This window comes from Sitophilus oryzae, unplaced genomic scaffold (genome assembly GCF_002938485.1).
Source record: "Sitophilus oryzae breed Bouriz unplaced genomic scaffold, Soryzae_2.0 scaffold_154_pilon_pilon, whole genome shotgun sequence".
In the NCBI taxonomy this organism is placed as follows: Eukaryota; Metazoa; Arthropoda; class Insecta; order Coleoptera; family Curculionidae; genus Sitophilus; species Sitophilus oryzae.
In genome coordinates, this window is record NW_022146225.1 from 2,018,876 (window position 1) to 2,044,314 (window position 25,439).

General features: G+C 31.9%; 2 protein-coding genes across 3 annotated transcripts in view; both read right to left on the minus strand.

The window, feature by feature from the left end:
• Positions 1-3,281: 3,281 nt before the first annotated feature.
• Positions 3,282-7,828, minus strand: LOC115878977 (ubiquitin carboxyl-terminal hydrolase 35). 2 transcript variants are annotated; one of them, XM_030895587.1, is made up of 6 exons: positions 7,588-7,828; positions 7,104-7,263; positions 6,830-7,048; positions 5,907-6,776; positions 5,455-5,706; positions 3,282-3,956 (listed from the first exon to the last, which is right to left on the minus strand). In XM_030895587.1, the coding sequence occupies exons 2-6, from the start codon at positions 7,246-7,248 to the stop codon at positions 3,400-3,402; spliced, it is 2,043 nt and encodes a 680-aa protein (XP_030751447.1). In that variant the 5' UTR covers positions 7,249-7,263; positions 7,588-7,828; the 3' UTR covers positions 3,282-3,399. The 2 variants fall into 2 exon arrangements, with proteins under 2 accessions (XP_030751447.1, XP_030751448.1); XM_030895588.1 differs by lacking the exon at positions 7,588-7,828 and adding an exon at positions 7,474-7,567.
• A 359-nt stretch (positions 7,829-8,187) lies between these two features.
• The window catches only part of LOC115878984, a 131,150-nt gene continuing 113,898 nt past the window's right edge, over positions 8,188-25,439 (minus strand). The window contains exons 3-8 of the mRNA XM_030895599.1: positions 22,260-22,371; positions 15,818-15,903; positions 13,180-13,275; positions 11,465-11,527; positions 9,042-9,125; positions 8,188-8,984 (exon numbers count right to left, since the gene is read on the minus strand). Coding sequence (XP_030751459.1) covers positions 8,670-8,984; positions 9,042-9,125; positions 11,465-11,527; positions 13,180-13,275; positions 15,818-15,903; positions 22,260-22,371 — 756 coding nt within the window. The 3' untranslated portion in view covers positions 8,188-8,669. The remainder of the gene's footprint in view (positions 8,985-9,041; positions 9,126-11,464; positions 11,528-13,179; positions 13,276-15,817; positions 15,904-22,259; positions 22,372-25,439) is intronic.

Sequence of the window (25,439 nt, forward strand, 5' to 3'; positions counted from 1 at the left end):
GTGTAAATACTAGCACCTCAATAAAAAAATAATGTGTCCTTATCTTTATATGACTCCGCAAAAAATCAAAGATGCCGGCTTCTTTCATAGCATTGCCACCGACCGCTGTCGGGTTTCTCGGAAAGACACCTACGTCGCCGGGCGACAACTAAAATCCAGTTAATATTTTATTATAATGGATCCTGACGAATCAATGAATTTCATAAATGAATGAATTTTATAAATGAACGAAACGTAATCGTATTTCAGAAGTAACTATCCGCTATTAAAAATAATATGTATACACTTGAGAGCAAATCGTTGCGAGTAAACTATTGATAGCATAGACTTAAAATAAAATATAGACTGAGCATCTCATTCATAAATAGCTGGAACATGCGGTCAGACAATGTCTTGTTATTGTTGTGTTATTGTTTTAGGTTATAACGAGTGCGACACGAGCGATAGATAGGTTGTCTCTGTCGTAACGGTCGTTCCCTGACGACTCTGCCGAGAAACACAACACTGTCTTTCGTTTCTCAAGTACACCTGAACTCTCCGTATCATTGCCGGGTAATTTTTTTATTTTAATGAAGCTATAATTAAATTAAAAATATATCGTATTTAAACTTTTTTATATTTTATTAAGATTTAGGGCAGGTTTTTTAAATAAAAGTTTAGAAAAAACGTCTTAGAGTCCAAAAAGGATAAAAATAATAAAATATACGTTATAGAAGAAAATTTATAATCAAAATAACGTAATTTTTGAAATTAATAATAAATTATTAATTTTAGTCAAACATTTACAACCCCTAATATTAATCAAAACAGGATCTATTCCACAGATATAATAGAATCGGCGACAGGGAGAAAAAAAAAATATGATTGTTGTAATTTTTTTTCTGGCTAAGTGATGTCTTATGTAAATTAGAGAAAACATAAATCTGCTCCATTAAAGCAAGGAAGGTGATAGGAAGTGGATAAAATGAAAACTACATTTATTTAACTCGGTACTGTCTTTATTATACCGGGTGCGTCCCAAAAGTGGCTCATCCCCATAATTTTTTTATATTTTCAAATAAAAAAACAAGATTTGACATAAATTAGGATTGATTGACGCATTCAATTGTTTTTGGTCACTTCCTGTTTCACCGGAAATGACTACAACTTTATTTTTTACTTTATTCGATAGAAAATTACACTCTGAATAGATTGACATATCGTATGTCAACTTTTGACATTCTCGCATATGGTTTAATTGTAATTGTAACACGCGGTTCATAACGACAATTTGACTCGAAATACCAGGTGTGTGGTATCAATATATTCATAAAAAAAATGCTTTTTCCAAATATGCTAATGAGTCACCCTTGTTCCATTTGAAAAAATTGACATATGTATGATTAAAAATACGATTTGTACATCTTTTAACCGGCCTAGACAAGACACGAAACCCATTAGACGATCAAAACTATTTTTCCAAGGCTCCTTGATTAAAACTTAGTGTTTTTAACAACACCATGGCACCCTGGATTGAAATTTAAAATAGGATTTGTTTTTAAGCGACAATGTCAAAAGTTGACATATGATATGTCATTCTATTCAGAGTATCATTTTTTATCGAATAAATTAGCAATATACCGAGGGTGCCTTTAAAAATCAAAAGATGTAATCATTTCGGTGAAACAGGAAGAGACCAAAAACAATTGAATATGTCCAATAAATCCTAATTTATGTCATATACCTACTAACATACAAATCTGTTTTTTTTATCTGAAAAAATAAAAAAGTTATAGGGGTGAGCCACTTTTGAGACGACCCGGTATATTAAAAAATATTGTTTCATAATGTAATATCATTTTAAAATTCTTGTATGTTATTTTAGATTCTGAAGATAATTTTAGAATAAACCGGAATATATTTTTAATAAAAACATTATTAATTATTAACAGGGTTATAATTATGATTTTGTTACAATGTAAGTAAGTAAATAATGTAATGTAAGAGAAAAAATTCAGATTTTACATTTTACTAAAATATTATCTAAATAAGCGCCTTTCTACAACAACGCCACTGACTCCCAATGGGTAAATTGAGAGTTGCCTACCGGTCAAAAGTCGTTTCAAGACTTAAATGGATTATTTAAGTCAAATTTCTTGCAAATTTGGCACTGGCGAACCATATTTTATAGTTCTTGAACAGAAAAAGTCAATAAAATAAACACTTAAGCACTACAAGCTAAGAAAATGCGTTAATACAGCCGGGGAGATAGCGGCAACAAAGCTTTACCGCACACGTGCGACACGTACTACAAGGTAATAAATGAATGAATAGGCTCCCTCGCCTCTAATCGGTGTTGTCATATTGTAAAGAACTTATCCTTTTTAAACAGTATCCGACTTATAATTTAGTAGTATAAGGACTATTTAATACATCTCTGGAATATTAAAACCTACTTTATTAAACTGTAGTATTAATATCTCAATATATGTGTATAACAAGAAAAAAAATATTGATAATATTAAAGACGTGACAACATAGGCTGGATGAGGAAGGCTCGGTCGACTGTACCCAGAAGTAAACATGTGTACAAAAAATATTGTCTGTCCGCGTTGAGATGTAAATAGTGTAGTCTATATTTTATTTTAAGTCTATGATTGATAGTAAAATGAATATTCTCCGATAGGTAGTGACAGACGTGTATCGACATGCGAGAACTACTATCGAGAGTTTGTCGCGCGAGTAATACTCTCAAATGGACACTTACCATAGACTTGGATCAAGGCAAATTAATAAAATTGCCTTTATCTCATCAAGGAGACCAAAATCGACAAAAAATAAAGAGGCAACTTTTAATCGGCTTTTTCAGCTTTAAAATAGGTCACATTTATAGTAACTTTTACCCTAAAAATTTCATTCGAAACGCTAAAACTACTTGGAAGAAAATTATAATAAATCGAAAAAATATTAACACTTTAACACCCTGTAGCTACGAAACAAAGCAGAATCGGATCTATGTTGATATGAAAAATAAATCTTATTTTTACGTGAGGAATCCTCCCTACGAGAGATGGAACATGTTATTTGAAACACCCTGTATAAAAGCATTTTTTTAATAATGTAATTTGAAATCATACAATAAAATTTTGAACCATACAAGTCTGATCTCTCAATCCATTATTTCTTCTCTCCTAAAACTGTCTTTCTACTACGAGTATTTCGTTTTGTACCAAATAAATACAAAGAAACTTAGTTTTTTTTTGGTCTTGTGACCTCCTTATTTTTTTTTATATATATATAGGTATATATATACAACAATACATAAAACAGATCAAACACCATAAGATTTCGTCTAAAGCATATAAACCTCTATATTACAATTCATCCAATAAAAAAAAAACACCGTTTTTCTCAACCGTTCTAACACACAAACATATTACCAGAGGGCGTCCCAAACCCACCCCCTCCGCATCCAGGAGGCGGCGGATCGTCGTTCTTCCGTTGTTTGTTCGCCGCGTTGCCGTCCTTACCCAAAATCCTATTTTTTTGCTCCATATCGTTCTCTGACTGATCTTTAGTCACTGCCGTTTGTAATGCAAGCGACAACCTGTTGCAGGGTAAATTCTCCGGTTCAGACATGTCCTCCCTAGCGTAGAACAATATATAGGGCGTTTCAGGAGGTTTGACCGTGTGTAGATTTTGTTCTGTGGTCTTGCTCACGGTGCTGTCGTTGAACTTGTACCATCCCGTTGAGTCTCGGGCAAAAGTGTAGTAGTGTCCGGAGTCTACGGTGTTGCCGCAGTGCACCACGGCGGCGTACAGGTCGAAACAGGAGCCTTCCAGGCAGATTCGGCTCTCCAGGTTCACTCGCTGGAGGAGTTTTGTACGCGTTTGGGATACGGAGTCGAACCGGAAGTGTTTTAGGGTTAAGATAAGATGGCTGGGGATTGATACGATTTTTGTAATCCTCTCGCCATCTGAAACGGAGAGAATAAACGCTTTTTTATCGCAAAATTTAACGAAACGTGAAGGTACACTTTATTCTTGGAATAGGCTCAGTCAGATAAAATTTGTGTTGTCGGGTCTGAAAACACCAATTAAACGAAAAGTTTGTGACAGTACCGCTGTAACAGTGTTGCCAGAATTGACGGATTTCCTTCAAAATGAAGGATTTTACAGTCAACTTCCGTCGAATGAAGGGCTGAAGAATGTTTATCCAAAAAGAAGAGAATACGAAGGTTTCTGGCAGTTTTGCGCAATAAAAATTGTTAAAATATATGTGGTAGAAGTATTTATTGTTTTTCCTACATCTATTTTTTCACTTTAACGGTGTTTAATTAAGGACGCCTCAGTTTAAAGCAATGTTGCTGTCAAAAATATCTATCACAGCATTTTTAATCGTGTTATTTTTTTAATAAAAAGTTATCTAAATACATCGCTGTCCAAAAATTGTAAAATGTAAAATACACGAAATTTGATGATTTTTCAAAAGATCTGGAATTTTTGGCGAAGTTGAAGGAATATGAAGGTTTTTGAAGGCTGTGTTGAAAGAATTCGCTCGAAAATTTCTGGCAACACTGCGCTATAAGACACACAAGTCATATAAAACTTGTTTCTGAACACTTATTTTTTATGACCAGTTGAACTTTACTCATCGTGTAGTAGACCGGGCATAATATACGGAAATCTCTACAATAGCAGGGCCGAACGTCAATTTTCGGGTCTGAGATTGATGAGAAAATGTAATGTTAAGCGGTTTAAAAAATTCTATTTACGTATATAGAGATTTATATAGCTAAACATTCGCAGTCCCGGGCCTGAAAGTCGGCTTTCGGGCTTGATATTACCGAGGAAACGTAGTTTTGGGCTAGTATAAGCGGTTTAACAAATGTATATATATAAACAGAGTTGTATATAGCTAAAAAAATCATTTCATACCGAGGCCCGAGTCTGAAAGTTCGCTTTGGAGTCTTAGATTAATGAGGCCACGTAGTTTTAGCTAGTATAAGTAGTTTAATAAATGTATATACGTTTATAAAGGTTATATAGGAAAAAAATCAGACCCGGGCCTGAGATCAATAAGGAAACATAAAAATTTGGGTAAATATAAAGTGTTTAATAAATGTATATACAAAAAAGCGTTAATAAAGCTAAAAAATATTATATTCGGACCTGAAAGTCGAGTTTTCTGCCTGAGAATAATACGAAACGAAGTTTTTTTCCAGTAGAAAAGGTTTAATAAATGTATATATGTAAATAGAGGTATATAAAAGTGCGAGAATCTCAGATCCGGACCCGGGCTTGAATACCCGTTTTCGGGTCTGAGATCAATGAGAGAATATAGTTTTAAGCGGTTTAATAGATGTATATTGGTTTAAAAAGCTGTATATAGTTTTCTTTATGCTGAAATACCTGTATATAGATGTAAATAAATGGATATACATGCAGACCAGTGAATTTTTAATAGATATTTACCTGTTAGCCTATCGCACGTATCACATCTGTACTGATTATCTCCACACAACTTCTCTGATTGCAAAAAGTACTCCAACAAGGACTGCACGCTATTATTTTCGACGTTTTGGGGAATCGAGAGTTGCAAGTCCCTAAACTCGTCGATTCTCTCACTTTTGGTACCACATTCCGCGCACCTGGACACTGTAACCGTTTTCCCGCCAAAAGACTGCTGGACGACGGTCAAAGGTGGTTCTGCAGCAGCTTCTTCACCTAATAGAACGTTATTATATAGAAATAAACCATTTAGAAAAAGTATTACACCTACAAGAGAACATAATAAACTCTATTTCATATATTTTCTTAGAACATAACCTCTAAAAGACTTAAAAAAATTAAAATATCAATTATTTATATGAATTAACAACTGAGGAATCTGTCAACGTTACTAGTAGTTAAAAAAAGTGACCTACCTTCACTAGAACTGATCACACACGTCTTGCTCTTCTCCTGTTCGTGTAGTGTGTCCAGAAGGTACCCCAAAAACTCAGAACTGTCATGTTGATGCCCCAAAACAAACCCTGGAGGCCTCAGAAGCGTCAGAATATCATTGGGAGACAAACAAAACTTCTTAGAATGCTGAAGCAGAGCAAACAAAATTTGAAGCTTGGAAAACAGTGGTAACATTGTTTCAGACTGCAAAAGCACTTGATTACGGAAAGCTTTGGACATATAAAGTGCCTGAAGAACACTATTCATATAGCAAGTGTTTCCTAGGTTATACAGGCCGACCTTTTCATTCAAAGACCTCACAGGAGTCACTACTGAAGCACTATTTGACCAACTATTACAGTTTAGTGGATTTTTAAAATTATTTGTTTGCCTAGATGCTTTTATGGCGTCCTGAACCGGTGCATATAATTCTGGATATCCAGCAAAGTGCTCCATAAGGGCATTAAGTAGGTTAATAAGCTGAAGCAAGCAGGCTTTTCCTGCTTCATCTTTGGCAATCATTTTAATCACTTTGGGAGTGTGTGGTACGATTTTGTGAAAGGCCTGAGGATTGTGCTGGACCCTGCTGAGCATGTGATGCACCACAGGCCAAACACATCTCCGACTAGCCGGAAGAAGAACTAGTTTAAATAAAGGTTCAATTGTGCTTAGTGTTACATCAATTAGAATATCGTAAAAGTGTTCTTGCTCTAATCCTCGCATAAATGCCAGTACTAAAGGACCTAAATTCTCTGTATAAGTCCATTTAGTCAGCCAGGTACATAATGTATGTAAGGCTGTCTCTAAACTTTGCTCAGGATATCCGGAATTTAGGATAAACTTTACAGCAGCTAAAAAAAAGGTTAGTTTTATAAAAAGAAACAAAGAAAATTAATAAAAGTACCTGATAAGTCTTCTATGCTGATCAGTTGAAGTACTATGGACATTACTGGGCTGGGACTTTTAGTTGGGTTCGAAATTTCATCGTACAAAGCTTTCAGAGTTACAAAAATCACCTCGTTGCTGTTATTGGCACATTCTTTCATTAAAATTCCTTGTACACTCTTCACATCTTCGATGAATTTCATGTAAGATGTCGGGTCACTAGGTACAGCCACAGTTCCTATAAAAAATCACATAAAAATGAAAAGAATCAATTATGAAGGTAGAAAAAATACCGAGACATGTGACAATATTTCCATAGGTTTGAACCTGTGTCCCATCACGAGCTTGAAGTCCTTGTAAAGCTCTTAAAATAATTTGTAGTCTTACTTCAGGGGATGAAGGGACAGGGCCCAATACGTTCTTTTGTTTCACTGCCATGTTTTAATATTTTTGCTAAAACAAAAATTCACCTAGATTAGTAAATAAACAAATGCTTGACAGTACTTAAAACTAAAAATATAATTAATGCATAATAAATAAAATCGTAGAATTCAAGGATATGTAACGCTAAAATTACAATTTTGGAGATATCATACAGTTACATATAAGCAGGTGTGCATAAACTGGAAAATAAGTGCAACAAAAATATTGCAGTTGAGTCACCTTTACGTCGCACATAAGTGGAATCTCCTACTTTGTTTTTGTGTAGCCGAACTATATTTATACCGATATTTTTGTAAATTTTTAAAGGCAAATCATTTTTTGCAGTTTACTTACCTCCTATAACCTTTTACGTCAAATCAATGTCATTTCTGGACGATTTATGGTAAAATTGCTAGGCAATTTCGTAGATGGTGTCTATTTGGCCAACACAGTAATTTCAGCACGCTAGAATTTAACTGAAAATAGTGAAATTTATTTATTTCTACTAAATTTGCGCGAGAAACCACTCGAAAAGTAAAAAAAGGCAACTGGGAATGACAGCTGACAGATTTGAAAGGGGGGCTCAGATGACAGGTCGGTTTACATGATCGATATCCTAAAAATTGAAATTTGCGATTTGAGTTTCATGACAATTTGGCGAAGGAGATTTAATAAATTTTTGAAAAACTGAAAAAGGATTTTATTTAATTTTAAATCAAAAAATTGGAAATGACAGCTTACAGATTTTGTGGCGCGTTGAGGTGACAGGTTGGTTTTTAAATTCGAAATCTTAAAAATTAAAATATCTAGAGAGACTAATTATTCTTGACAATTTGGCGAAGGAATTTTATTTAATTTTTCGAATTATTTTCTATATTTTTACGTTATTTTGGCTTGGGATTATATGGGACTAAATTGAAACAAAAATTTCGTAAAAAAACATAGATATCACATTTATTGACAACGCAGTCATTAAGTAGGTATACAGTTCGGTTTTCAGTAGATTTTTTTATTAAATAAAAAAATTGGCATATTTAGAGGAATTTTGTAAATTACAAAGGGGCAGTTCTACGTATTTTCTTATTATATTTTTATTTGGGCTCGTTTCAAGCTAAAAAACTTCAATCAAACGTCGGGATTTTTGTACAGAGTGTAACATCAAACATTTAGTTGAGTTGATTGAGGTTTTCTAGAAATATAATAACAAAATATCGTAGGAAATAGTTTATTCTAAGTTTATACATTATGTACAGTAGTTAGTTTATTTTAAAATGTACAAAAGGCTTTGATAATGTTATTTATAAACAAGTATGTAGCGATTTTTTCTGATATAATTCAAGTTCTATACAAATTACGTCTAATAGAACCAGTTATTGCACTTATTTGAATATCCATCACAAATATCCATATCACAAAGCTGTTTCTAACACTGGTCCTCATACGTTCACAGTACCTCCGCCATCTTGTCCAGAATCAATTAAAGGAGCGGTATCGGTACCTTTTCCAGTACCATTTTTCACTTCCAGCCAAGGTGGTGGTGGTACCAAGCTCATTTCCGAACTATCACCGAATTTAACGGATTTTCTCGGGGCTCTGTTGATCAATGTGGGAGGCTCCACGTAGCTTGGGGCAGCTCCGGTGGGGCTGTGAGTGGGAGTAGGTCTGTCAATGTAGGTCAAAGGTTTTCTTTGGTGTGAACTGAGGTAACTGGTGGCTGTGGGTTGGGTGGTACTGTACTGAATGTTGGGTACCTGAAAAAAAATATATATTTTTTTAATTTGTTTTTTTTTGGATTGGTGTTGAAGTACCCTCATGATTTCGTCATCTATGGATCTGCCTCTTCCAGCCTTGTATTCTTGGTACTGTGATATCACACAAAGTAAGGCATAAAGCTGAAAAAGAACACTAAAGTTAGTAAATATTAGTTTTTATTATAAATAAAAATAGTAATGAATGAATGAAATCGTATATAATTAATATATGATAATTTTATATACAGGGTTGTTCACCACATATGACACGGAGTATTGTAGCTAAACGATTAGATTTTTACAAAATGTAAGTTTTGGGTTCGTTGAAGGACTATTAGAGCTACAATTTAAATATATTTTTACAAGTTACAGAGTGTCCCAAATAAATAAAAAATATCAAAGTTGTATTTTTTTAAATGGAACACCCTGTATATTATTGCATTTTTAGTTTCTACGATTAAAATAAAGGTAAATTTGAGGTTTATTACACTTAAACCTTACCGTTTTTGAAATATTTTCAATTTTGCTTAATTGCAGTATAAATTTTAAGGCTTCATTTCTCAGAGGATATCAAAGTTTTTAATACTAAATATTTACTGAAGTTTATTTATTGATCAGTTATTGTGTTGCAATAATAAAAATTATACTACCTTATACAGAGTGTCTAAAAAATTATTTTAAATAATTACTAGTTCTAAACGGCAATAACTTATTTACTTTAAATAGAACACCCTGTATATTTTATGAGAATCAGATGCACAATTTAATTGTCTATCAAATTGTATTATACCACTTCTTACCTATTCTTTCAAGTTTTCGTAGAAAATGCATTTTCTTATAATTTAGACTTCATTTATCGAATATCATTTAACAAATGCAAAAAATGTACAGGCTAGTAATATTATCGTTTTTAGTAAAACGATAATATTACTAGCCCATTTGTATGCAAAAAGAAAACTATCTAAATCTTGATAAAAGTGTATACCATTAATTAAATATACCACCAGTATTTCCGTCCAAATACTAATTAACTACATACTTAATTGTGTTCGTTAATAAATTATTCTAAATAAATTTAATGTGGATTTGAATCAGAAATCAATATAATAATAAGTTATGAAAATTAACGTCTCTGTTGTTATAAATAAGCATTTGTCAAAAAATTAAATATCATTTTTAAGGTGTTACTTTTTACCACACTGTCTAATACACATACATAATTCACTTTTTTAGTATTTGGAGCAATTATATATAATATATACGAACTATATCGACAATATTAGTATCTGTACTCTTTAAAAATTTGCTACATCTTTAAAAATAATCTAAAATGTCAGTATTCCATGGGTATATTGATAAATGAGTTCTAAATTACAACAAAATGCATTTTCTACGGAAACTTGAAGAGATAGGTAAAAAACGGTATAATACAATTTGACAGACAATTAAATTGTGCATCTGATTCCCATAAAATATACAGGGTATTCCATTTAAATCAAACAAGTTATTGCCGTTTAAAGCTAGTAATTATTTAAAATACATTTTTAGACACTCTGTATAAGGTAATAAAGTTTTTATTATTGCAACACAATAACTGATCAATAAATAAACTTCAGTGAATCTTTAGTATTAAAAACTTTGATACCCTCGGAGAAATGAAGCCTTAAAATTTATACTGCAATTTCACAAAATTGAAAATATTTCAAAAACGGTAAGGTTTAAGTGTAATAAACCTTTATCAAATTTACCTTTATTTTAATCGTAGAAACTAAAAATGTAATAATATATAGGGTGTTCCGTTTAAAAAAATACAACTTTGATATTTTTTATTTATTTGGGACACCCTGTATCTTGTAAAAATATTTTTAAATTGTAGCTCTAATAGTCCTTCAACGAACCCAAAATTTACAATTTGTAAAAATCTAGTCATTTAGCTACAATACTCCGTGTCGTATGTGGTGAACAACCCTGTATATCATATTATGTAATTTATACAGGGTGTCCCAGAAATAACGGTAAGTATTTTAAAAATTTAATTTAAGAAATTTTTTGAAAATTTTTTTGGAAATTTGTTTTTGCAACTCCGTTATTTTGGACTTATTTGAAAAACGATAAAGAGAAAATACGTTTCTTTTATCGAGATCTACCATCCCTTAAAATACTAGCAGTTATTTCTGGAACACCCTGTATTATAAGTTTTTCCTCCAGAGAAAATTTGTTTTTTTTTAAACTATGTTTAGCCAAAAATCATAGAGAATAATTATTAAGATTTGCTTTTATTGAAGCTCATAAATATCTTTAAACAAATATTGAACCGAAAATACGAATTTTACAAATAAATTACTCTAAAATTATTCGAAATTTAAGCTGTTCAAACATTGTTTCAGAATTTTAATAGCCACAGATGAAACCAATCAAACTTATCCTGTTTATTTTTCGTAAAATTCAGAGGGAAATTTTCGAAAAAAAGACAAACTTACGTTCAAAGTATTGAGGAAAAAGTCTATGGTGATCAAAACTGCGACGGATGGATTCCATTCGAGCTAGAACAATAAATAATGAGTTATTTTTATACCTCCGAGCTTCTTTGAAGTTAGTAACAATAATATTTTTATTATATTAAAGCCTCGAAAAATGCAGACGGAATTTTTAATGTAAATTATAAAAGATGGTCCTTCACAAAGAGAGGAAAAATGATATAATTCCTAAAAAAACAAGGTTTGTATAACGGGTTTTCTCCTGTTTGAGCTTATATTTGCTTGAATCAAATATAATTTACTTTGTTTGAACCATTAAATGCTATTTTAAGAGCATTTTTACTTCTTTTGGTTTATTTTAATCCTTTTAAAATATATCTATAGGCTTTTTTAAGTAATATTGAAATTTTGGAAGAAATTATACCAAAAACTCATACTTACATCGAAAATATTAGCCATGAATTACACTACCGAAGAAAAAGTATTGATGATTAAATGGTATTATCAAGGAAATAGATATCAAAAGGTGTCGGACATGTTTGCTGCTCTGTATACGAATAGACCGATACCTGGAAAATCTACAATCGCAAGGAATATCCAGAGATTTGAGACCAAAGGTACCCTAATAAATAACTGCAGATGTGAAGCAAGGCAGGAATAAGGAGAAGATACAAGAAATGATACCGACTTGGAAGTTTTATTATACGTGGAAGAGAACGATGGAAAGACCAGCACAAGGAAACTTGAGGATGAAATAGGAATAGATCACACTACAGCGTTTCGAATTTTGAAACGACATAAATACTACTCCTACAAATATGAAAAGCACCAAGAGCTATGAGATGGGGACGAAATACGGCGGCTGGCGTTTTGTTTTGATATGATGGAAAGAGCAAACACGGATAGGGAATTTTTAAAAAACATATGTTTCACTGACGAATGCACGTACCTTAAATAATGAACCCAATGTTCAAAATTATCGATATTGGAACAAAGGAAACCAACACAGGTTTGTCGAAACAAGGACGCAATATCCACAGAAAGTAAATGTTTGGGCAGGGATATTCGGACACAATATTATCGGGCCATTATTTCTTACGCGAAATTTAAATGCAGAATATTATTTGGAACGACTCGAAACTCATATTTTACCTGCTTTACATGATGCCGCTAGGGAAAATCAGGAAGTTTGGTAACAAATGGATGGCTGCCCGGCACATAGTACCCTGGCTGTTTGGGAATATTTAGACAATAGTTTTAACGGAAACGTTATTGGCCTAAATCATACAGTAAATTGGCCAGTAAGGTCTCCTGATATTTCGCCAAATGATTTCTTTCTCTGGGGCCATTTAAAAAAACAGGATATACAAGGATAAAAAATACCCAAATCTAGACGAGTTAAAAAATGCTATTTCTGCCGAATGCAATAGAATTTCAGTTTACCCACTAGCGAATGTAAGAAGAGAATTTTATGATCGCCTCTGGGTTATTGTCTAGCAGTCGATGGAGGAATATTTGAACATCTTCTTAAATCCTAAAGTTCTAACAATTTAATAGTACCTAAATTAATAAGTTATTGAATATTGTAATAATACTATAATTAACCTTGTAATTGATTACTTTATTTTACTTTAATTCGTATTAATTTGTATTTATAAATACATCTTTAAGTATATGAATATACAGGGTGTTTATAATAAACCTACGTTTAGACTTACCGCGTGAACGATGAGTCCATATATGATATAAATTACGTCCACTATCGTGAAAAATGTCATGTTGAAGATCCAAGGAATCAGCAAATATTTGATATCCTGAAACATGTAAAATATGATTAATTTTAAGGCTTAATTCTTAACTGTCAGTCTAGCCGATTCAGTAAAACTGACAGGTGAGAATAAGCATTTTTAGAATAAATACCTACACCAAAAGATAGATGATATTTGTAGAATCGCACTATATGCGCATATTTGAAGTGATATTTCTTACAAACAGCTATTAAATTGAAGGAGTTAAAGACTATGTTCGAAAAAGTGACATATACAGGGTGCTACAAATTCGAGGTACGAGCATTGGTATCTCGGAAACCGTAAGGGATACGAAGATGGTTAAATTAGGGCAAAGTTGCGCCTTTAGGATGTTCACCAAGATGCCATCAAAAAAGTTTTAAAAATTTCAAGGATTGCTGAGTTTTTTGGAAAAACGGATTTTTTTGAAAATAAATTTTATTTTTTCCTGACGTTACTTTTTAGAAAATCAAAAAACTATTTGCACATTCTCATGGCTATTTTATTAGGGCTATCTGATGGTATTTTTAGATTTTGAAATTAGCTGATAATTTGTGAGATACAAAGGCCAACTTAATTTTTTTAAATAGGGACCTGCATGAGTACAATTATATGCCACACTTGATACTTTATTTTACTTTAGGTACCTTAACAATAACAAAACTATTTAATTATTATTTACTACTTATAAGTCCGACTCTGGTTTTTTAAATTATTTACTCTGATTATATTCATCGCAACAATATGGATCAGCGCTAATCGTTAATTAACATTGAATCGAGCCAATTGAAAGATTCAAATAAATAATATCCTGGTCAGCAATTTAAAAATATTATTTTTAACTTTTTTTATTGTGAATTTGAAATCTCTGTGTACGATCTAATAATATGCATAATATTAATCGTAGTTCTTATAAATAAATCAGCTTCTACAAACTAGTTTCTAATGCTCTAAATGTTCGAAAGGGTTACAACCGTCCATAATGCACAAATTGTATTGTGTGTTCAATCTTATTTATAGCTCTTTGAATATATATCTTCTTCTTATACTTCCGAATAGTATAGAGTACAGAATGCCTCTTTATTGTAAATGTTGAAATGTGTTGTCACTTGTTGTATTTCACATTTAAAAATGACGTCAAGTAATGCCCAATAATTTTATATTTAGCTTTTTCGTTTTCCTGTTATTACCGATTCTGAACCGTCCTAGAACTCTGCAGCGCATGCGCAAATGAAATAATGTCTTCATATTTCCTTCTGCGCATACGCATCACAGTTCTAGGACGGTTGAGAATCGGTAATAACAGGAAAACGAAAAAAGCTATTATTTGTCATTATTTTATTGCATTTGATTTTCCGTATTCAATGTTTTACACCACGTCATTGTTAAGTTTGAAAGCTTAACAATATTGTAACGATGAATAGATTAAATTTAAAAAAAAACAGAGCCGGACTTGAAATTAGTTTAATTAAATTGTGTTCAAATGTCCGAAACAAACAAAAATATTAAGTGTAGCATATCATTCTACTCAGAAGACCGAGTTCTTTCAAAATCTGAAATAAAAAATGTAGGTCCGTATTTAAAAAAAAATAAGTTGGGCTCTGTATGTCACAAATTATCAGCTAATTAGAAAATCTAAAAATACTATCAGATAGCCCTAATAAAGTGACTATGAGAATGAGCAATTAATTTTTTGATTTTCTAAAAAGTAACGACAGCAAAAAAATAAAATTAATTTTCCAAAAAACTCAGCAATCTTTGAGATTTTTAAAACTTTTTTGATAGCATCTTGGTGAACATCCCAAGGCGCAACTGTGCCCCTATTTAATCATCTTCGTATCCCTTACGGTTTCCGAGATACCAATGCTCGTACCTCGAATTTGTAGCACCCTGTATAATGCTGTTTTAATATAAATATTATTTTTAATTTATTTCTGTAATCTGGACATTTTATGTTGCCTCAATAGCCTGCAAATTTTGTGGAATACCACCCAAAATACACACTTTTATCCAAATGCCTAATAATGTTAACGCTTAAATTTATTTAAGAAGAAAAACAATTTTGAACCTAACCAACAATTCGGATTTATATGGTTCGCAGTAATTTTGGAAAATTATACGAATATTCCCGTTGATTGTTGGTTTGAAATAAATATGACAATGTCCTCCAATGAAAATGCGAGTTGCTTAACTCTAATAATTCTAATTATGAGCTAGATGCTTTACCTAGACCGTTATTCAGAAGCTACAGAAGATACTGGTACACAGGTATAGTATCATGTTTATTATAGTGATTTTCTTAGCCGCTTATGACACAGATCGTTACCCAGAGTGAGTTAAATTGTTCTACAAAAGGCTAGCTGTGGCAACACTGCTGTTTCACTTCAAATCTGCTTTGTTTACAGAGAGAGAATGCGTTTCGAGTATCAGTTCTATGATATACAAACTGGAATGCTTTCTAAATGTATATCTTGTAGACGTTTTAACCAATTATGGTGTATATTTTCTCTATTTTGTTTAAAACGATTACATTATTATTGGTATTAGGATATTTTAATGTCTTGCTTACCTTATAAATTCCGTAGAACAGGAGAAGAGTTGTTACAATGCCACAAGAGGAGAAGGCAAATATGAGTGCAGAAAATATGGCAGATGCTGAAAAAAGACAGAAATTCAGTAAAAATGACGGTTACAGACCTACATACAGAGTAGAATTATACTATAAATATCAAAATATATGTAAAGGCCCAATATGTCCACGGAATATTGGGACACTCTGTATAATTTTTTTTGTCTAAAAGAAAATAGCATCAACAGTTGTTTTCAAATCTCAAAATACAATTTTTTTCTAACATTGTAAATACCTCTAATAAAATACCGACATACACCAAGAGCAAACATTGAGATTAAATCTTAGATATTGATTGTTATTTGTGAAAGAATTCTCTCAAGACAAATTGTTTCTCCTTATTTAATTTATCAATGTTTGTACAAGAGATCAAATACAAAAATTACATTCAACCTCTCAAGAATATACGTCAAAATTGTCAAGGGAAAATGGAATTTTTTCATGGTGCAATTATAAGAGCTATTTAAAATTTAAAAACTGTTATACAGCAAAAAAGGAATAGAGTGAATGGAATGGAAAGAGAATTAAATGCTAACTCGCATAATGCTGAAAGAAAATTCTGGTAATTTTGGCGTGAATAAAAAGGTTAAATAGTACTTTTTATGTCTGATGACGGAAAAAAATAGCTATAATAATTATGGAACGATATTAAGAAAGGACCACAATAATTTATTTTACGTGTTATGAAAGTAAGAAAATAAGTTCAGTTGAATTAAATTATTTTTAATGCAGGATTAGTAAAATGAAAAATTTAAAAACAAATAAAAAAAATTGAAAAATACATAGTTTTTTACTTTAATAAAATGATATGTAAATCTCCATCAATCTATAGTTAGTTACATTGTGGCATAGTACTAATAAATTGTCTTATATCGTGTCGTCCTGGTCATAATCAAACTGTAATTACCTCATTAATATGATCGGTTCTATAGCCAATAAGGGTCACCAAGTCGTCTATCGACTATCTAAGATCAACCAGATTGTTTAAGAACATGCCTAATTTAATTTTAGATAGTTAACGCCTACGACACACAACAATATTACGACAAGATCAAAATATTGATAGGATATAAACACAGTGTCTTCGAATGAAAACGATGTCATAGTAGCCTTCGAAATTTTACTTCAGTTGGCACGCTATTAAACGTTTTATCTCAATAACTATGACACTTGACAGAGTATATCATTTTTTGTTAATATCTCTATTTATTGTAACTTTACAAAAGACCCTCTATATTTTTTTTATGTAAAAATGTTTTATCTCAAAGAAAATAATAAAAAACTTAAATTCCGTTAAAAGTGGACTAGAATAAAATACTAGTAATGTACAGTGCTATCGATATTTTAAAAATATCGATACAAAATGGTATCGATGTTTTGGAAAATAACGATACAAAATGGTATCGATGTTTTGGAAAATATCGATACAACACGTATTGTCTCCTTATAGCTTCGCAATACGTTAAAGCTATTAAAGTACTGGCGTTCGTATCTATCTATGGTTCGTATTATATATCTCAATAACTGTGACACTTGACAGTGTCTATCATTTTGTTTATACATCTATTTATTGAAACTTTACAAAACCCTCTATATTTCTTTTTTTCATCTCATCAAAAAATTTAAGATATTAAATCCTGTTAAAAGCAGAATAGAATAAAATGCTAGTGATGTACCGTGATATCGACATTTTAAAAATATCGATACATGTATCGATATTTTAGAAAATATCGATACAACCCATATCGATTATATTTTCTAAAAATGCACATCTCTAGTTCTCCAATTTTGTCTCCTTATAGCTTCGCAATCGATAAACAAGGCAGAACACGTAAATGGAGTGGGAAACGTTTAAGCTATTAAAACACTGGCGTTCGTATTATGTACCTACACACACGGGAACAGACCTGTGCGAGTGGAGAGTCTAATTAAATTTGTCAAGTTGTCAGAGAGCTGAGAGTTAGCAGGGAGGTCGTACATTATCGACTTCCACCGTGCCCTTTGTACCACTTAAAAGATCCTCCTTGGTTCTAATAACAATCTGTTGATGCTATTTTCTTATAGACAAAAAACCTCAGTAGACTGAAGCTAATCTAGTCTCAGATACTGGCTTTTGTCAGAGCCCTGAGACTGTATGATGAGTTATAGCCAAAGAAAGGGAGACACAATAGAGTTATAAGGTCAGAAGATGACGATACGAAGACTAGTTTAACATTGGTATCTCACACTAACTTGAAGAAGCTGCGAAAACAAGAAAAGGAAGAGAAACATGGGAGTAAAGGTATACATAATGTGAATTAAAAGAAACTTGTTAAATTTTACTGTGTATTTAACCCTAATCACGTAATAACACCCAGATTAGAATTGTTACATCTAATTCTACAACAAATACCTTCGGTAATAGCATCAGAAATAAATAGACAAAAAGCCGTATAATCAGGAAATAAATATTCAAAACGGCACCTCGCGAATTCGTTTAATTTAATAATTTCGGAGAGCAGACATCTTGCAGGGAAATTTTCATCTAAATTGCACTTTGCAGACGCGACGACGATGAAATATAATTTTAGTGTGAAAATACGTGCCCCGGACTCGAATTTTCCCGGCGGTTTTCTTAATTTTCCTTCATTTTTATCACCCAAGATCGGCCAAACTTTGTAATTATATATTTCAGAATTTTTAAAGAAGTGTTTTCTTATTTTGGTTGTTCTGTATTGATTGGTATTGGAACATATTATCGTACCATCATCATCATCATCACCATTTTCAGTTTATTCAGCCACTTCCAATTAACAAAAACATACAAAATAAAGAAAACGTGTATCCCAAAAAAAACGATTATGTAATTCTACAAATTACTCCAAAACCATATTACTTCTTTTTTTATATTAAATTATTCATCATCATCATCATTTTCAGCTTATCCAAACATTTCTAGAATTTCTAGAATATTTAAATGCTCCTGATTTTATCTAATCTGGTTTTTTTATGGGGATATGTTAAAGACAGTGTTTACAAAACTCGACCAACTATTGTCGACAACATGAGAGAAATTATTGCAGCTGCTTTTCGAGATAGAACTCCACATATGCCTTTTAAAATGAAAAGATCCTTTTGAAAAGACAATAATTTTATGCAGTTAACAGGAAAGGAAGCACTTTGAGCATCTGATTTCATCTAGCTAATTTTTGTCACATAATTATAGGTTTATATCTAGTTTTAATTCTGTAGTAATTAAAATAATATGTTTTAAACGTGTATCTTTTTATTGCCCATGAGTATTTTACTCTACAATCTTTAATTTTTGTTAAATTAACAAAAGGTATATCACAGTCACCCTAGATTTTTTCAAATAATAAAGATCTACTGATGCAAAAGCATAAAAATTAAAATATCTGGGAAACTCTTTATCTGAGGGGTAGGCAACCTTAATAATATTTTGAAGATATATAAATTCCCCATTGAACACCGGAATAATATACTGGGTATTCCATTTAAAATAAAGGAGTAACTTACTTTTAAAAGTGACTAATGTTCCATATTAATTTTGTCTCACATTGTATAACTTTTCGGGTCAAATTTCAATTTAGTTTAACAAACAATGGTTACTGTAATTAAATATCAATCTATACAAGGTCAACCAAAATTTAGGTAGGTATCTCAGAAACTACTTATCGTATAACTTTGGGAAAAAAAATCGACCAAGAAAAATCGCTGGAAATTATTTTCAAGTTCGAAAAAGTCCGCTAGGGGGCGTATCTCTAATGTTTAATCAGAAAACAGGATTTTTCTGGAAAATATGCAGGTGAAGATGTATTTTAAATATTGCTATTTTAATCATGAAATAAAGTGGTGGAGGAAGTTTCTCTCGTTTAAAAGAGATGTTCTTCCTTAATGATCTCCAGTATGCATTTTGTTTTCATAGAGGTTTTTTTGTGGTAGCTAGAGGGCGCTGTTTAACGTCATAACAGCAGGTTATGTTTTTTTTGATAGTTAAATAGAGCACAAAATTTTCAAAATATCAGCGCAAATCGCAACTTTTTATCTTCTCTGTAAGAGAAGATATTAAGAGAACAAATAATATTTTCTTTAAATTTAAAAAAAGAAAAGCTAAATCAAACACAAAAATCTCAAAAAAGTTTAGCGAAACTTCTTGATTATTCTCTTCAAATAAAGCCAGTTCAATGCATATTAAAACACTAGTTTAACCCCTATTATTCCCTTATAGAGTGGGCAAATTGCAAGCGAGCATTGATATTCTAATGCGATCAATTCCGAACTTCAACAGGATTAACGCCTATAGAGACCACTTTCCAATATCCGCGTATACGGACGCATTTGTCCGATTTTCCTTGATTCGATGGAGTCGGTAATAGATTTATTATTGTCCAGGGATATAATTACAGACTACAGACAGAGCTAGCTGGATTGTTTCTAGCGCTATGTTAGTAGTTGATCATGCGGGGTTCTTGGTACAATTAGTTTCTTGATAGTATACAAGATTGTATTCCGGCAGCATATTCTGCAGGTAAAAATAAGTAAAAAAGTTCGTATAAACGTATGTGCTAAAATGCTTAGTTTCGGAGATACAGGGTGTAGAAGTTTTATTTTTATTTCGATTTTTTCCAAATAATTTATGAAGTAACGTCAATATTTTGATGAAAATTGGTGTCTGGGGGTTTTTTGACATGAGAAATTTGATTTTGATGTCAATATGAGTCTTACTTGTAGAGGGCGCCACCTACATATTTTTTAACTGGTTTGAAGAATAATAACTTTTCGTCAGTACTGAATAAAAAAATATACATTTATAACGTTTTTTACATGAAAAAGGTCTCTTGATAAAAATCGCTACGAGTAATGGTTCTCGAGATATTTGGAATCGAAATTATCAATACCTATCATCATTGACATAAATTAAATATGTTGACTAAATAATTATTAGACTGAATTGATTTTGTATCAAAAGTTCGATAGAAACTGTTTTATCATCATTTTTTCGCAGAAAACCTTAGGATTAATTTGAAAAAATAGAAATTTCCTAAATGTATTATTTCAGTCAAATAACTATACCTACTCAATAATCTAGTAATAGAATATAGCTCGACCTCCTCGACGACCAGCTATAAGTTGGTATGAAAGCCTAGTGAACTCTTGAACAAAACACAGGACCTACACCTAACTTACGAAAACGAAGAAGAAAAATTTAGCTACAGATTGTATGTATTGCTACTAGAGGTTTTTTTCTCAACCTTAAAAGGCAGTCTTATATGCCAGAAACAACTTAAGTGACGCCTAACTCTCTGAGCATATATTGAGGAGATTTCCGCTCTATAGTTTTGTTGGTTAGAGTGTTACGTTAGTAGTTAATCAGGTGGAATTCTTGGTAAAGTTCTGTTCGGGAATATTATCTGTTCGTCTACATATATAGCATATAAAACATGGTTGTCTTGTACTACATGTAAAAAATAATCTACTCATGTAGTAATTAGGTCATAAAATTAAATAAACTTATACCGGGTCTTTCTCAAAAAAAAAGTGGCTCAACTCTATAACTTTTTTATTTATTCAGATAAAAAAAAACGAGATTTGGTATTTTAGTATGACATAAATTAGGATTGATTGACTTTGTTCATCAATTGTTTTCGGTCATTTCCTGTTCCACCGGTAATTACTAAAATTTTTCATTATTTAATAGTACTTTTTTAATGAATTTCATAGAAAATTGCAGTTTGAATAGGATGACATATTATATGTCAACATTTGACATTTTCAATTAAAAAAAATTAGCTGATTAAAAATGTTACGACAATTTGACTCGAAATACCAAGAGTGTGGTATCAAATAATTCGTAAAAAAATGCTTTTTCCAAATATGCTAATGAGCCACCCTAATGATGATTAAAAATACGATTTTGCTATCTCTTGCGGCCAGGAAAATACAAAAAAACATTAGAGGATCAAATCTATTTTTCCAAGGCTCCTTGATAAAAAAATTACAGCCATGGCGCTCTAGATTGAAGCTTAAAATACGATTTTTTAAGCGAGAATATCAAAAGCCGACATATGATATGTCATTTTATTGAGAGTCTCATTTTTTATCGAATAAAGTAAAAAATACCGAGAACGCCATTTAAAAATCAAAAATTGTAGTCGTTTCCGCTGAAACAGGAAGCGACTGAAAACAATTGAATACGTCAATCAATCCTAATTTATATCATACACTAACATACCAAATCTCGTTTTTTAATCTGAAAAAATAAAAAAGTTATAGGGGGTGAGCCACTTTTGAGAAACACCCGGTATTGTGTATTAATTATATTCTCTAATTTTTCAGTCAAAATTTCATTTTAATATAAAAAAAAAACTATATTGTTACCTACTTTCTGAGGTGATATCGTGATCGATCATGGACTGGTTGGACAAATTTTTCAGGTAGAGAATTTCTTCGTGCAGCAAATAAGACGATTGGGCGGCATTGACTGCGTAGTAAATCTGCAAGGAAAACATACACACCTTGTTACTTTAGGAAATCGATACCTATTTTACGGGTTTCTTATACTTTGGTAATGTTCTTTCGTGTTTTATGGGGTGTGGAAACAAATAAATGGAGCTTTATTCAACCCCTACTATATCGATATTTATAAATGTTTCTTTTATAGTGAGTGGCACGAAAATAGTGTTTAAAAATTTTAACAGCACTGAGTGAAAATATTGGAAAATTTATATAAAATTTAAAAATCTATACCGGGTGCGTCTCAAAAGTGATAAAACTTTTTTATTTTTTCAGATTAAAAAACGAGATTCGGTATGTTGGTATGTGACATAAATTAGGATTGATTGACGTATTCAATTGTTTTTGGTCACTTCCTGTTTCACCGGAAATGACTACAACTTTATTTTTTACTTTATTCGATAGAAAATTACACTCTGAATAGATTGACATATCGTATGTCAACTTTTGACATTTTCGCCTATGGTTTATTTGAAATATGTAGTAACATGCGGTTCATAACGACAATTTGACTCGAAATACCAAGTGTGTGGTACCAAATTATTCGTAAAAAAATGCTTTTTCCAAACATGCTAATGAGCCACTCTTGTTCTATTTGAAAAAATTCAGATATGATTAAAAATATGATTTGGGCATCTTTTAACCGGCCAGGAGAAGACACGAAAAACATTAGACGATCAAATCTATTTTTCCCAGGCTTCTTGATTAAAAATTAGTGTTTTTAACACAGCCATGGCACTCTAGACTGAAATTTAAACTACGATTTTTTAAGCGAAAATATCAAAAGTTGACATATGATATGTCATTCTATTCAGAGTGTCATTTTCTATCGAATAAAGTAAAAATAAACCGAGGGTGCCATTAAAAAAAAAGTTGTAGTCATTTCCATGAAACAGGAAGTGACCAAAAACAATTGACTATGTCAATCAATCCTAATTTATGTCATATATTAACATACCAAATTTCGTTTGTTTATCTGATAAAATAAAAAAGTTATAGGGGGTGAGTCACGTTTGAGACGCACCCGGTATATAAGCACTATAATTATTAGCGTAACTGGCAATTTATCCTGGAGTTTAGCCCAGGGGGGCATAGGGCTTTTGTTTTTGTTAAAATAAAAAATAATTTAAAAAACACATTTTTTGAATAAAACGTTTTCATCAATATCTTCTATCAATAAATATCATAAACATGGTTATCAAACCGTGTTCCCGTAGATGACTTAAATACCTACAAATTTTCTAAAAAAATAAAAATTAACACATTTTTTGAACACGACAAAATAATATTAACTAAACAACACTAGAAAACGTCATTTTTACTGCATCACAAGCAAATAAAAATTAATACGTAGCCAAGAGTCATAATCCAGGATATCTCTGGGGGGTGCCCAGCAGTACCTGGGGGGGGGGCGGCACCCCCGGGCTTCTCTGTATTTACGCCAATGACTATAATACTGTAAAACACATTTTTGGAAAAGAAGAAAAATTCACTTTTTAGATCACCCTCGTAGAATATTTACATAGAATTGAAAAAAGGGGCAAAAATCATAAGGACATGTGAATAATGAACCAAAATCTTCGAAAAGATTCGATGTATTTTTCTCGTAAAGTTGCACATCGGGAAAAAGGATAAAAAAACAGACAGAAAAACGAATAAACTAGCATTTTCCTCCGTTTAACATAAAATAGGAGATAAGGATTGGAATAAAATATTCAAACGGGAACACTTGGAGAAGAATAAGCTGATTTCCTTATATAACCGGAAAAATTCTACACCTTTAAAAGAAATACCGATAATATTTTTTAGCGGAAATATACAGGGTGGTCCGAACTGTATTCCGGAAACGTCGGCAGCATATTCTGCAGATAAAATAAGTAAAAAAGTTCGTATACTTGTATGTCCTAAAATGCTTAGTTTCGGAGATACAGGGTGTAGAAGTTTCATTTTTATTTCGATTTTCTCCAAATAATATCTGAAGGGGGCGCCACCTACATGTGTTTTAACTGTTTTAAAACAGACAGTTTCTGTTGAACTTTTGACACAAAAACATTTAAAATTTATGATTTTAGTCTAATAACTATTATTTATACCGGGTGTTGCATCGTCGAGTGGGACATAGGAAATCCCATGTAAATTTTAATGGGGTCAATTATTGGCTTCCCTAATTATTTTAGAGAATAATTCTAGTTAGGTTTATTGAAGAGCACTAAAACCCACATTCAAAAGAATAATTTTTAGATATTTTTGATTAGCCCGTTTACGAGTTATCGCCGATTTCTTTTTAAATATTTCTCCTTTCTTATGGCCCTGTATTTACTTATGAGCACCAGTCAAGGTAAAAGATAACTGTCAAATGAAGTTGTCATTTCAGAAATTTATCTATTTAGTGCTTTATTATTATTATTAAAAATTCATACCTACATCGAAAATATTAGCCATGAATTACACTACCGAAGAAAAAATATTGATGATTAAATGGTATTATCAAGGAAATAGTTATCAAAAAGTGTCGGACATGTTTGCTGCTCTGTATCCAAATAGACCGATACCTGGAAAATCTATAATCGCAAGGAATATCCAGAGATTTGAGACCAAAGGTACCCTAATAAATAACTGCAGATGTGAAGCAAGGCAGGAACAAAGAGAAGATGCAAGAAATGATACCGACTTGGAAGTTTTATTGTGCGTGGAAGAGAACGATGGAAAGATCAGCACAAGGAAACTTGAGGATGAAATAGGAATAGATCACACTACAGCGTTTCGAATTTTGAATTTTGAATTTTGAGCTACTGAAACATCCAGTATAACTTGGTTGGTTTGTTGAGAGCTGTTTAAACGGATTTCGGCTTTGTTACTAAAATAGACTGGTGGAAATCATCACAACAACAATTCCTTAAGACCCTTAAATAATTCGGTTAATTCTTGCCCCCTACCCTTTCGTTTCTACCTCCTCTGTTTTATTCTGAAGTCACCCTTAAGACCTTTTGTCATAATTATGTCGGTTTCTTGATAATGGGCTGGTTTTCCCACTCAAAACGCCGTCAAG

Coding starts and splice junctions, on each gene's coding strand:
- LOC115878977 (XM_030895587.1), bottom strand. CDS start 7,248: ATGGCAGTGAAACAAAAGAACGTATTGGGCCCTGTCCCTTCATCCCCT. Junction 7,049..7,103: donor AAATATTGTCACATGTCTCG/GTATTTTTTCTA, acceptor GATTTTTTATAG/GAACTGTGGCTGTACCTAGT. Junction 3,957..5,454: donor TACGTGCGATAGGCTAACAG/GTAAATATCTAT, acceptor TCTCCGTTTCAG/ATGGCGAGAGGATTACAAAA.